The 13,091-nt window shown below is 47.6% G+C and overlaps 1 protein-coding gene across 13 annotated transcripts in view; it reads left to right on the forward strand.

The window, feature by feature from the left end:
* Positions 1–13,091, forward strand: part of TCF3 (transcription factor 3) — an 86,947-nt gene that overhangs the window by 39,741 nt on the left and 34,115 nt on the right. For 5 of the 13 annotated variants that reach the window (XM_077921855.1, XM_028713818.2, XM_028713819.2 and 2 more), the window contains exons 4-5: positions 6,732–6,808; positions 7,660–7,756. In XM_077921855.1, coding sequence (XP_077777981.1) covers positions 6,732–6,808; positions 7,660–7,756 — 174 coding nt within the window. The remainder of the gene's footprint in view (positions 1–6,731; positions 6,809–7,659; positions 7,757–13,091) is intronic. The other 8 variants (XM_028713821.2, XM_028713822.2, XM_028713820.2 and 5 more) reach the window with 3 other exon arrangements.

A 13,091-nucleotide genomic window follows, 5' to 3' on the forward strand; every position in this document is an offset into this window, starting at 1 on the left:
GCTTGAACATCTGCCATGCGTCTATTTTAAGTTTCGCGAAAAATCCATGCGTCTCCCATGTGCGATTCTCCGGTGCTTGTGGACCCGAAGGATGTCCTGCAAAGGAGCAGTAGCTTGGCCAGCCGCGAAAGGACAGAAAATGCAAATTTTTGTGTGTGTTTTAAATTGTGCGTGGTTGGGTGGATCTGCAGTTCCGCCTTCTGGCCAGCTTCCTTGGAGGGGGCGCTCAAGAGCAACCAGCAGTGGAATCGTAGAGTTGGGACCCCGAGGGTCATCCATCCCAACCCTTTGCAGTTCAGGAATCTCAGTACTGAATACCCAGCTCTACCGCTCTTTTAAATCGGAACCAGTGAAGGTCCTGTGTGAGTGCCTGGAGGCAGTTGGAGGATGGATGGCTGCTAACGGATTGAGGTTGAATTCTGACAAGACATAAGGACTGTTTTTGGGGGGACAGGGGGTGGGCGGGTGTGGGGGACTCCCTGGTCCTGAATGGGGTCACTGTTCCCCCGAAGGACCAGGTGCGCAGCCTGGGGGTCATTTTGGACTCACCGCTGTCCATGGAGGCGCAGGTCAGTTCTGTGTCCAGGGCAGCTCCATCTGGTATGCAGGATGAGACCCTCCCTGCCCACAGACTGTCTGGCCAGAGTGATGCATGCTCTGGTTATCTCCCGCTTGGACTCCTGCCGTGCGCTCTCCGTGGGGCTGCCTTGGAAGGTGACCCGGAAACTGCAACTAATCCAGAATGTGGCAGCCAGACTGGGGACTGGGAGTGGAGACCATATAACACCGGTCCTGAAAGACCTACATTGGCTCCCAGGACGTTTCTGAGCACAATTCAAAGTATTGGTGCTGACCTTGAAAGCCCTAAATGGCCCAGTAGACCTGAAGGAGCGTCTCCACCCCCTATATTTTCTGGGGGGTGATGAACGAATTCCTATTCCCCACAAATAGCCCAGAGATGCATTTGAAATAAAAGGACACATTCTACTCATGTAAAAACACGCTGATTCCCGGACTGTCTGCAGGCCGGATTTAGAAGGCGATTGGGCCAGATCTGGCCCCCAGGCCTTAGGTTGCCTACTCCTGGTTTAAGGAGCCTAGGCTATGCATCCGAGTTTCTAACCCATTTTCAGGGGAGAAATGTTGGAGGGGATGGAATAGGACGTCCCTATTTTCAGGGGAGAAACGGAGGGGATGGAATAGGACGTCCCTATTTTCAGGGGAGAAACGTTGGAGGCTATATGAATATTGAAATGGAATTTGCACGTTATTGATAGTCTTATCCTCCTGGAATCTTCAGAGTCTCAAGGGACCCAAGTTTTCTAACCCTCATTTGAATCCATCGAGGTCATTGGCCATCTAAGCCTCTTGTGGCAGGGAGTTCCATAGTCTAACTCTGCAGGAAGAATTCCTCCTTTTAGTTTGTCCCGAACCTCCCGGCGTTCAGTTTCCTTGGCTGAGCCCGAGTTCAAGTCTTACGACAAAGGGAGAAAGATGTCTGTCTGTCTCTCTCTGTCTGTCCACTTTCTCTCAACCATAGATGGTGGGTTTGCATGCAAGCTTTGCAGCTCTGAAACCCTTAAATGGGGGTTGGGGGTGGGACACACTCCCCCCCCCCCGACAAGCTACATTTTATATTATTAGTACGTATTTAATTAGAACACGAACACACGAATGCTTTATGAATATTCATGATCGGGGTTATTAAAATGCATAATTAATCTGTGGGGTCTCTCTCTCTTTCTCTCTTTCCCCCGTTTTAATAACTCTATTAACGTAGCCATGGTGGGAGGGAGAAAGGGAGCCCTGTGTTACTGTCCCTTCCTGCCGACTGGACAGGACGTGGTGTGTTTAGAAGTTCCTGGCGAGCTAGAAGCCATCGTATTTTTTAATTTCACTGCTCTCTGCTTAAAGAAAAATACTGATTTTTATTTGCAGTGGACCGTGTAGCCAGTTAGGTTTTTATTCAGAGAAGACATGCTGGAAGAAAATAATCCATGCCTGCTCATTTCAGCAATAATAATAATTATTATTTTATTATCAATCAATCAAATACCTTTATTGGCATCGCAGTGTAAAATGTTTCAAGTGACTGGAATAATTAAAAGGACAAGGGTGAATCTGTCAAGGGTTATAACGCCACACTATGGTCGCGTGCATTTGGATATTCTGCGTCCTGTCTCTATTCCACGCGGGTGGCGCTGTGGTCTGAACCACTGAGCCTCTTGGGTTTCCCGATCAGAAGGTCGGCGGTTTGAATCCCCACGACAGAGTGAGCTCCCGTTGCTCGGTCCCTGCTCCTGCCATCCTAGCTGTTTGAAAGCACACCAGCGCAAGTAGATAAATAGGCACCGCTCCAGTGGGAAGGTAAACGGCGTTTCTGTGCGCTCTGGTTTCCGTCATGCGCCAGAAGCGGTTCAGTCCTGCTGGCCACACGATCCGGAAAGCTGTGTGTGGACAAACACCGGCTCCCTCGGCCCAAAAGTGAGATGAGCGCAACCCCAGAGTTGCCTTTGACCGGACTTAACCATCCAGGGGTTCTTTACCTATTACCTGTTTTCCGAAATGATAACTCATTGGGAACCCTTTTGGGTAGAATTGTGGCTAAAAAGGAAGCTACCAAAGCAGTGATATCTTTGTCCCGGTCTGCCAGCAAAAACCTCTTTTGGCTTCTTCTCGGAGTTATGGGCCGGAGGTCCGACATTTCGCTCAGCATCAGTTGGCGAGGTCTGCTGTGCAAAGGGAAATCTAAGAGAACGTGGTCCATTGAATCGGGTCCTCCTTGGTTGCAGGCACACAAAGGGGGTCGAGATCTTTTGGGTGACAGCTCTGCGTTTGGACACCTTGTAAGAGATGGGCAGCAAATTTTGCGTTCCCTGAGATGATTGTTCTGTATGGGACAATGACAATAAAGATTATTGTACGCAGGTGGCGCTGTGGGTTAAACCACAGAGCCTAGGACTTGCCGATCAGAAGGTCAGTGGTTCAAATCCCCGCAACGGGGTGAGCTCCCATTGCTCGGTCCCTGCTCCTGCCAACCTAGCAGTTCGAAAGCACGTCAAAGTGCAAGTAGATAAATAGGTACCACTCTGGCGGGAAGGTAAACGGCGTTTCCGTGCGCTGTTCTGGTTCGCCAGAAGCGGCTTAGTCCTGCTGGCCACATGACCCGGAAGCTGTACACCGGCTCCCTCGGCCAATAAAGCGAGATGAGTGCCGCAACCCCAGAGTCGGCCACGACTGGACCTAATGGTCAGGGGTCCCTTTACCTTTACCTAATGAAGTTCTAGGCTGCATCCACAGAAGTCTAGTGTCCAGATCATGGGAATTAATAGTCCCGCTCTATTCTGCCTTGGTCAGACCACACCTGGAATAATGCTTCCAGTTCTGGGCAGCAGAATTTAAGATGGATGTTGACAAGGTGGGCAGAGGAGGGCGACCAAGATGATCAAGAGTCTGGAAACCGAGCCTGATAAGGAACGGTCGAAGGAGCTGGGGATGTTTAGCCTGGGAAAGAGGAGACAGCAGAGCCATCTTCCAATATGGGCTGTCACATGGGAGAGGGAGCAAGCTGGTTTCCTCCGGCTCCCGAGGGTAGGACTCGAACCCGTGGCTTCGAGCGATGAGAAGGGAGATTCCGACTCAACGGCAGTCAGAGCTGTTCTGACACCCGGTGGCGGACTCTCCTTCCTCGAAGGATTTTAAGCAGAAGTTTGAATCGCCCTCTATCCTGGATTCTTTCACTGAGATTCCTGCATTGAAGGGGGTTGGAATAGATGACCGCTGGGGTTCCCTTTCACAGTTCCACGATTCTATCATTTGATCTGCTCCTTTAACCGGTCCTCTGTGTCGGCATGTAGGATCTGTAAGCTCCTTGCGGGCAGAGCTCCCTGTCCATTGACCCGGCTGTATAGTGATTTACAGAAGCTCTCAAATCCTGCCTTTTATTAGCGGGTTTTGTAAATTTTCACGTTTTCGGCCGACGCGGATTAAACTCTCCTAGAACGGAGCGTCAAAAAAGGGGCGGTCACCAGGGGGTGGGAGGGAGTAAATGGCGCATTTTTCAGAGCGAAAGTTATTGTCGGCGGCGACAGGAATGCACAGCTCGCCCCTCCGAAAAAAAATCCTATCCCAAGTCGCATTAACATTTTTTTTTCCGCCACCGCGATTCCGCAAAGTAATCACATTGGAGAGAGAGCAGGGATTGGGGGGGGGGGGGGAGGAGCGGGGTATTTTTATTTTTTATTTTTTGATTAGGAAACAAAATCTAAATGAGGGTTATGAATATTCATTAGGCGTGGAGATTAATATGCATAATTATGCAAATTAGACAGCAATTAAACACCGATTCTCCGGGGAAATGATTAGCACAAAAGGCTGCGGAATGGAAGCCTTGCAATTTTGAAAGAAGTTTCTGGTTAAATGAACAGTGAGGGGAGATGGGGAAGGCTGCAATTCACATAATAATAAGATGGAAAGGGGGGGAGCGGGAAACGATTCGCACAATGGGGTGTTTTTGTGTGTGAGTGCGGCGTTGCACTTTTGCACACCCAGCCTTGCACACTCGCCTCGGGGCGTGCAGCGAAGACCTTTGCATGCACAGTGCGATACCTTGGTTCCGTTCCGGAAATCCCGTTCCAAAACCAAAGCGTTCCAGAACCGAGGCAGCGCTTTCACATAGAAAGTCATGCAAAACGGATCGATTTTTTTTTAAAACAACCCCTAAAACAGCGATTCAACATGGATTTTACTATCTAACGAGACCGTTGGTCCCTAAAATGAAAGCAAGAATCAATGCCCTGTACTATATAAAATAAGGCAATATTGGAGATGATAAAAATTAAAATGGTTTTTTTTTTCCTTCACCTGCACTGATGATGGTCATTGCTTGGTTTTTTTAAATCCATTTCTGCAGTCAATCAATCAATCAATCAATCAATCAGTAGCTGAACTGGGTTCCGCACAGTCACAAAAACAAATGAACCGAAAAAGCCTCAAATACAAAACCGCAAAATAAATGGCAAAAGCGCCAAACTTAATCCGTTCCGGAAGTCCGTTTGACTTCTGAAATGTTCGGAAACCGAGGCGCGGCTTCTGATTGGCGCAGGCGCCCCGGAAACAATAGCCGACAGCCGCGTCGGACGTCCGGCTTCCGAAAAACGTTCAAAAACCAAAGCACTTAATTCCGGGTTTTCGGCGTTTGGATACCAAGGCGTTTGAGAACCAAGGTACCACTGCAACACCATAAAATGGACCCATCTTCCTGTAGGAAACTGCCTGCAGGGCAGTGTTGCCAACACAGGCTGGCAGCATCTCTCCCGCCTTTTGGGACATTCTCCGCCCGATCTGGATGCGCCGGGATTCGAACCCGGCGCACGTGCTCTGCCCATTCAGCCCCCTCGCCTCTGCCCGTTGGGTTGCCCTCCCCAGCTGGGTAAGTTGAGGAGGGCTGTTGCTTTGGCTCCCTGCAAGCAGAAAGCTAGCAGCCCAGGGTGTGGGGCAATGGGGTCTGTTTTTGTGGGAATACGAAACCACTGGAACCAGAACAATCCGGGGAAAATAATTCAGTTTAACCAAATTAAGTGTGGGGCACCTGCCCCACCTCCCCCCATATTTTATTTGGGGGTGGTTGTTTTTTAGAAGGCTACTGAAAATAATATGGATTTAACTAAAGTTGGGAAGTTCGCCGTTCTCCCCACCTCGCCTCTCCCCTCTTCTCTGTTGTTTGAACACAAAATAGAACCTTCCCCCCACCCTGACACCCTAACTTTCTGCATGCAATTCCATCCCATGATGGAATTTAAAAATCTGTCATCCAGTTCTGCTCTGAAGCTGAGTATCCCTGCATGGGAACATTGCAAAACAGGGAAAAGTCTCTTTATTCTCTCTTAAACATCCAAATATTGCTCTGTTTCATAGAATCATAGAGTTGGAAGAGACCACAAGGGCTATCGAGTCCAACCCCCTGCCAAGCAGGAAACACCATCAGAGCACTCCTGACATATGGTTGTCAAGCCTCTGCTTAAAGACCTCCAAAGAAGGAGACTCCACCACACTCCTTGGCAGCAAATTCCACTGTCGAACAGCTCTTACTGTCAGGAAGTTCTTCCTCATGTTGAGGTGGAATCTTCTTTCTTGTAGTTTGGATCCATTGCTCCGTGTCCGCTTCTCTGGAGCAGCAGAAAACAACCTTTCTCCCTCCTCTATGTGACATCCTTTTATATATTTGAACATGGCTATCCTATCACCCCTTAACCTCCTCTTCTCCAGGCTAAACATGCCCAGCTCCCTTAGCCGTTCCTCATAAGGCATCGTTTCCAGGCCTTTGACCATTTTGGTTGCCCTCCTCTGGACACGTTCCAGTTTGTCAGTGTCCTTCTTGAACTGTGGTGCCCAGAACTGGACACAGTACTCCAGGTGAGGTCTGACCAGAGCAGAATACAGTGGCACTATTACTTCCCTTGATCTAGATGCTATACTCCTCTTGATGCAGCCCAGAATTGCATTGGCTTTTTAAGCTGCCGCGTCACACTGTTGGCTCATGTCAAGTTTGTGGTCAACCAAGACTCCTAGATCTTTTTCACATGTACTGCATGTCGAAGGAAAGCCGTTTTAGCTTCAGGAGAACACTGCCTTTGAACGATGGGACTGCTTATCAAAGCTGATTCCTTTAAATAATAATAATAATAATTTCCTGGGCTGGTTTAATTTTTATTTTCCCCCCCCTTCTCCAGCAGGTTTGGACGAGCGGCCGGCCTCTGGGTCCTGGGCAGTAGGAGATCAGAATAACTCCACGTTTGACCAAGTCAGGGTAAGGATAATTAGAAAACCACTTTGAAATAGAGCAAAATTTAATAATAATCTCTTTTCCTTTTGAGAATCATTTTTTTTGAGGGAGGTGCAAATAGGGGTGCATGCAATTGAATGAATGACTCTTTATTTGTTTCAGCCGTCGGCCATAGTAATAAAACAACAATACAATATAAAAAGAATAGGAAGAAAAGTTCAAATCACTAGTCAGTAAGACTTGATTTAAATCAATTTTCTTTACAGAAAGACTCCGCCTTGCTGGTCTGCTCTTAAGACGGAGGTTTCATTTTTGGAATAATAAATTTCCAGAGCCGTTTTTACAGTTATATCAAAAATTTACTGATTTGGTGATACAGTTAGCAATGCAGAAGGCAGACAATTGTGAAATTATGGCGAGGTTTAACAAGTTAGCTGTGTATATTCGGACGACTTTTTCTGCTGTACTTTATTGGAAGGAGAAAAATAATCGTTTCGTGAATAACAATTTGGACAATTTATTTAACTAAAACAATAACTTTGTAGCATATGTTTGTTAACTGATGTGGTTAAACGATTATACCTTCGAATGAAAACAACAACAACAATAATAATAATAATAATAAACTTAGGCTGAGTTTTAGCACGCATGAAAAGCTTAAAACAAATCCTTATTTCCTTGTAGCCTTTGGACTATAACGCAACTTAAATAGAAAATCTCCCCCCCCCCAAAAAAAGCATTTTATTTTAAAAATCTGATTTAAATTTTTTAAAAATACGATTTATTTATTTTTTTAACCATTGATTTTTACCCACCCTGTCGCTTTTGTTTTTTAAGGACCCGCTCCTACAATATTTTCTTTCTCCTTCTTCCAGCAGGGCTACGGCGAGGGCTCCCACTACGGCGAGCACAGAGAACTCCCATCCCATAATAGCCTATCTTCGTCATCATTCCTGGGGTCTGGGATCGTAGGTGAGAGCCGCTGCGTTGGCGGGGAAAACCTTCCTGTTCCAAAATTTCTCGCCGGAGGTGCATCGCGATGCGGGGTGGGCTAGATGTCCGCTGGGGTGTCCCAAACTTTGTTTTTCGCAGCAGTAGCTGCTGCCAGCCAGTGCAGACACCACTAAAGTCAATGGGACATTTGGTGCAGATCTAGCTTTCTGTGTTCAGGGTTGCCGAGGGCGGTCGCTTCGGGCGTGCTGGATCGGCTCTGCGTTTCGCTTTGCGTGCAGAACGGGAGAACAAGGGCGCCTCTGAGCATGCGCCGAGTGCCGGAATGAGCTTTTTCGGTACCAGGGCGGCTGCTTTCGCACACAGAGCCGGGAAGGATGCAGCCAGACAGCTTGAGTTTTGGGATTCAAACCCGCGCCCTAGTCTGCCACCCTAACCTCTGAACCACATGGGTGCAGTCCACAAAGACGGGGAATAATAAAATAATAACAATAAAAATTTATTTATATCCCGCCCTCCCCAGCCGAAGCCAGGCTCAGAGCGGCTAACATCGGTAAAAATAACATAAAATCATAATCGATTAATTGAAAGACATTCCAAAATCAATTCAATAATAATAAAATTTAATTTGATTATTTTAATAGGGCGGTTCATAAAAAGCTTTTTATTAAAAATACCTGCTCCAAAGGTCTTCTCTTACTACCCTGGGGGTGATATAGCTATATCTGGAATTTCCATGCATATCAGTTAATATCTTGACCCCCCCCTCCACAAAAATAGATGTTTAATTTGCTGTTTTCCGATGTTGTGAAGGCTAAAATTTCAGTTCAGTGGAGGGGGGGGGGGGTCAAGATATTAACAGATATCCATGGAATTTCAGATATAGCTATATAATCCCTAGTGTAGTAAAATAAGACCTTTGGAGCAGGAGTTTGATATATATAAAAAACCCAGAATTTTTTATGAACCGCCCTAAGGGGGAACCCCAAAGTGAATTTTTTGGGGGGAGCCACCTTTGTCCATCTTTGACCGACCACAACAGTTTGCATCCTGCCCTTCCCCTCTTCCGAAACGCCCCCCTCTTGAGTCTGAGACTCTGCTAATCCCCGCTAATCCGGGTGGGTTTTTTTGGGGGGGGGAGAGAAAGAAGGAAGGCCGAGCTGGGGGTGTCTGTTAATTCACCCGCGCCGATAAATAAATAGATGCCAATCAAATCTCCATTGATCTCGGCTCCCTTTTGCAAAATTGCATACCTGCAAACGAATTTTGGGTTATATTTTATTGGGGGGGGGGGGAGTTGCGAATAGCAGTTAACTACTCTGGGAGCCGATAAGCCCTGGGTGGATCGTTATTTCTAGCAATTAACTCCTTTTCCGAAAAGACCCGGCCTGCTAATCTAGCTGGCGTTGTGAGCCGCTACCGTATTGGACAATGGTTTTTAATCGGTTAAGGCTGACCAAGACACACACACACACCCCCGGCCTCCCCCCACCACGCCAATCGCTGCCTTTAATCTCTTCCACCTTATCTCGCCTCCTTCCTCTCTTGCCACTCCCCCCCCCCCAAAATTGCATTTTTAATACAATTATTGCAAGGGTGGCCAATACCCAAGAGACCGCGATCTACTCACAGAGTTCAAAACTGGCAGAAATCTACCCACTTTTTGGGGGGTTCAGGGATCACAGTTGCTGAGCTTTTTTTAGCAAGGAAAACCCTGTTTTTAGGGGTTAAAGTTGTTGCGCTTGAGGAGCCAGTGATCTACTAGTGATCTGCCACAGACGTCCCGTGATCTACCGATAGATCACAGTCTACCTGTTGGACGTGCATGAATTATTGGATCCAGACATTTTCCGTTCTGGTTCTTGGAACCTCGGGCAAACGTGTCGGCTTTGGGTTTTGCGCCTACTTTTCTTAACCGCGGTTTAGCGTTAACCCTGGTTTGGTTTGGTTTGGTTTGAAAAAATAGATATTCAGATGATCCAGACATTTTTCGTTCTGGTCCCTGGGACCCTGAGCAAATACATCAGCTCTGGGTTTTGCGGCTGCTTTTCTGAACTGCGGTTTAGCTTTGGATTTTTGCGCCTGCTTTTCTTAACCATGGTTTAGCTGGTAGCGGGAGAGAGAGATAGAGAGAGATGTTCAGACATTTTTCGTTCTGGTCCTTGGGACCCTGAGCAAATGCGTCAGCTCTGGGTTTTGCGGCTGCTTTTCTTAACCGCGGTTTAGCTTTGGATTTTTGCGCCTGCTTTTCTTAACCATGGTTTAGCTGGGAGAGAGAGAGAGAGAGAGAGAGAGAGAGAGAGAGAGAGATGATGTCCAGACATTTTTCATTCAGGTCCCTGTGACTCTGAGCAAATGCGTCAGCTCTGGGTTTTACACCTGCTTTTCTTAACCGCGGTTTAGCTTTGGATTTTTGCGCCTGCTTTTCTTAACCATGGTTTAGCTGGTAGCGGGAGAGAGAGAGATGTTCAGACATTTTTCGTTCTGGTCCTTGGGACCATGAGCAAATGCGTCAGGTCTGGGTTTTGCACCTGCTTTTCTTAACCGCGGTTTAGCTTTGGATTTTTGTGCCTGCTTTTCTTAACCATGGTTTAGCTGGTAGCGGGAGAGAGAGAGATGTTCAGACATTTTTCATTCTGGTCCCTGGGACCCTGGGCAAATGTGTCAGCTCTGGGCTTTCCACCTCCTTTTCTTAACCACGGTTTAGGTTTGGATTTTTGCGCCTGCTTTTCTTAACCATGGTTTAGCTGGTATAGAGAGAGACAGAGAGAGAGAGAGATGTTCAGATATTTTTCGTTCTGGTCCCTGGGACCCTGGGCAAATGTGTCAGCTGTGGGTTTTGCCCCTGCTTTTCTTAACCACGGTTTAGCCTTAACCCTGGTTGTTGTTGTAATGTAATAGATGTTCAGGCATTTTTCGTTCTGGTCCCTGGGACCCTGGGCAAATGCGTCAGCTCTGGGTTTTGCGCCTGCTTTTCATAACCACGGTTTAGCCTTAACCCTGGTGCCATGTGTATGTGTGTGAGAAAATAAAGAAGGGGAAAACTCGCGGTTCTCTCACCAGGCAGAGGCGATTTAGGCCCAAGATCTGGCAACAAAACCCGGCGGTGTTCATTTTTTTGCACGGAGAGGAGGGAGAAATAGGGGGGGCCCTGCGAGAGGCCGTCCTCCGCGTGGCAAATTTAGCTCCTAAACCGCTTTGACGGAGGCGGGGGGGAATTAGGTCAGTTAAAAGATTTTGCCCTGCAACCCCGCGACCTATTGCTGACTTAACGCTAAGCCTCTCCAGAGAGTCGGGGAATGTGGGCGTCGGGGAAAAGCATAGGGTGGCCGTATTTCGACATTTGTTTCTGTGGGGGTTTTTTTTCAAAATCTCCAAAAGAAAAATGAAGTTTTTTTACACACACCCGAACACCCTTTTTTTAGGGACATCGCCAAAAAATAAAATCCAGTGATTCCGATAAGAGAATGACCTATTGCCGGGTTTTCCCCTGGGACATTTTAGCCGCTTTTCGGAAGAATTTCGCCCAGACGCCATTTTCAGCGGACGGATCCTGCCTACGTCTGGGGAATTACGGCCGTATGGCAGCCCTAAGCAATATTACATTTTTGCCAGTTTACTTGTTTGTTAGACACCAGGATAATTCCCAGCTCTGTCTCTCCTTCAAATTGGAACCAGGGAAGGCAGTTTGAGGGTGCATGGCAGCGGATCTTGCAATGCGCTTTCCTTAGAAGGTGACCCGGAAACTGCAACTAATCCAGAATGTGGCAGCCAAACTGGTGACTGGGAGTGGAGACCATATAACACCAGTCCTGAAAGACCTGCATTGGCTCCCAGGACGTTTCCAGGCACAATTCAAAGTGTTGGGGCTGACCTTGAAAGCCATAAATGGCCCAGTATCCCTGAAGGAGCATCTTCACCCCGGACACCGGGGTCCATCTCCCGAGGGCCTTCTGGCGATTCCCTCCCTGTGAGAAGTGAGGTTACAGGGAACCAGGCAGAGGGCCTTCTTGGTGGTGGCACCCTCCAGACAGGAATGATTTTGATGCACAACTCTCTCTATCCTATATTATTATCATTGTGGTTATCTCCCGCTTGGACTACTGCCATGCGCTCTATCTGAGGCTCCCTTTGAAGGTGACCCGGAAACTGCAATTAATCCAGAATGCGGCAGCTAGACTGGTGACTGGGAGCGGCCGCCAAGACCACATAACACCAGTCTTGAAAGACCTACATTGGCTCCCAGGACGTTTCCAAGCACAATTCAAAGTGTTGGTGCTGGCCTTGAAAGCCCTAAACGGTCTCATCCCTTCATCTCCATCCTGGGCACCGGGGTCCCTCTCCCCAGGGTCTTCCCTCCCTGCGAGAAGCGAGGTTGCAGGGAAGCAGGCAGAGGGCCTTCTTGGTGGTGGCGCCCGCCCTGTGGAACGCCCTCCCATCAGATGTCACAAACTATGCAACGTTTAGGAGACGCCTGAAGGCATTTTTGGAAGGAAAAAATGCCATACGTCTGGACAAAAGGCAGTCCCATTTCGTAAGGCAGTCCACTTCATCTGACATCTCTCAAGATATAAAGGCCTGGGGTGTACAGGGAGGGGGAAATGGTGGGGTTGTCCCCCAAATTTTCCCGTTTCCTCCAGTTTTTCAAAAACAAATAACGGAGGGGGGCAGGAAAAAAATAGAGGGGGATGTAGAGGGCCTTCCACAGGGTGGGCGCCACCACCAAGAAGGCCCTTTACGCCCCCTTTATTTTTTCTTGTCTCCACCCCCCACCCCCCACGTTATTTTTTTTTGAAAAACTGGAGGAAATGGGAAAATTGGGGGGAGAACCCACCATGTCCTCCTCCCTGTACACCCCAGGCCTTTAGATCTCAAGTTATTGTTGTTATCGTTATCAACTACATCTTGTCCCATTTCCTCATTAATCTGTGTTTCCTTTTTTCCTTTCCAAAAACCCATACGGAAATGTGTATTTTTAAGTCCCAATTTCATCGCAAAATGCGTTTTTCAACACCTCCTTTTGTCTCGCCCGGACGCCTCTCCAAAAATTCGGCAGAATGCATTTCTCAAAGTGCGGACTCCGGAATGGCAGGGTTTTGCCCTGATCTGTGCATTCATTTCGGAGGTTTTAACGTTTTGGGTAAAGGGTGGTATGATAATAATAATAATAATAATAATAATAATAATAATAATAATAATAATAATAATAATTTTAAGCTTTGTTTGAAAACGTGAGCTCAAATGCTCCCAGGCCTGTTCGCCCTCAATTCTTTGCTCTGTCCTCAAAAATAAAAGTTGGAATGGGAACCCCAGAGGTCATGCAATCCAACCCCCCAGTTTTGGGTGCTCACAGACT

The sequence above is a fragment of the Podarcis muralis genome, chromosome 18, assembly GCF_964188315.1.
Source record: "Podarcis muralis chromosome 18, rPodMur119.hap1.1, whole genome shotgun sequence".
Taxonomy (NCBI): Eukaryota; Metazoa; Chordata; class Lepidosauria; order Squamata; family Lacertidae; genus Podarcis; species Podarcis muralis.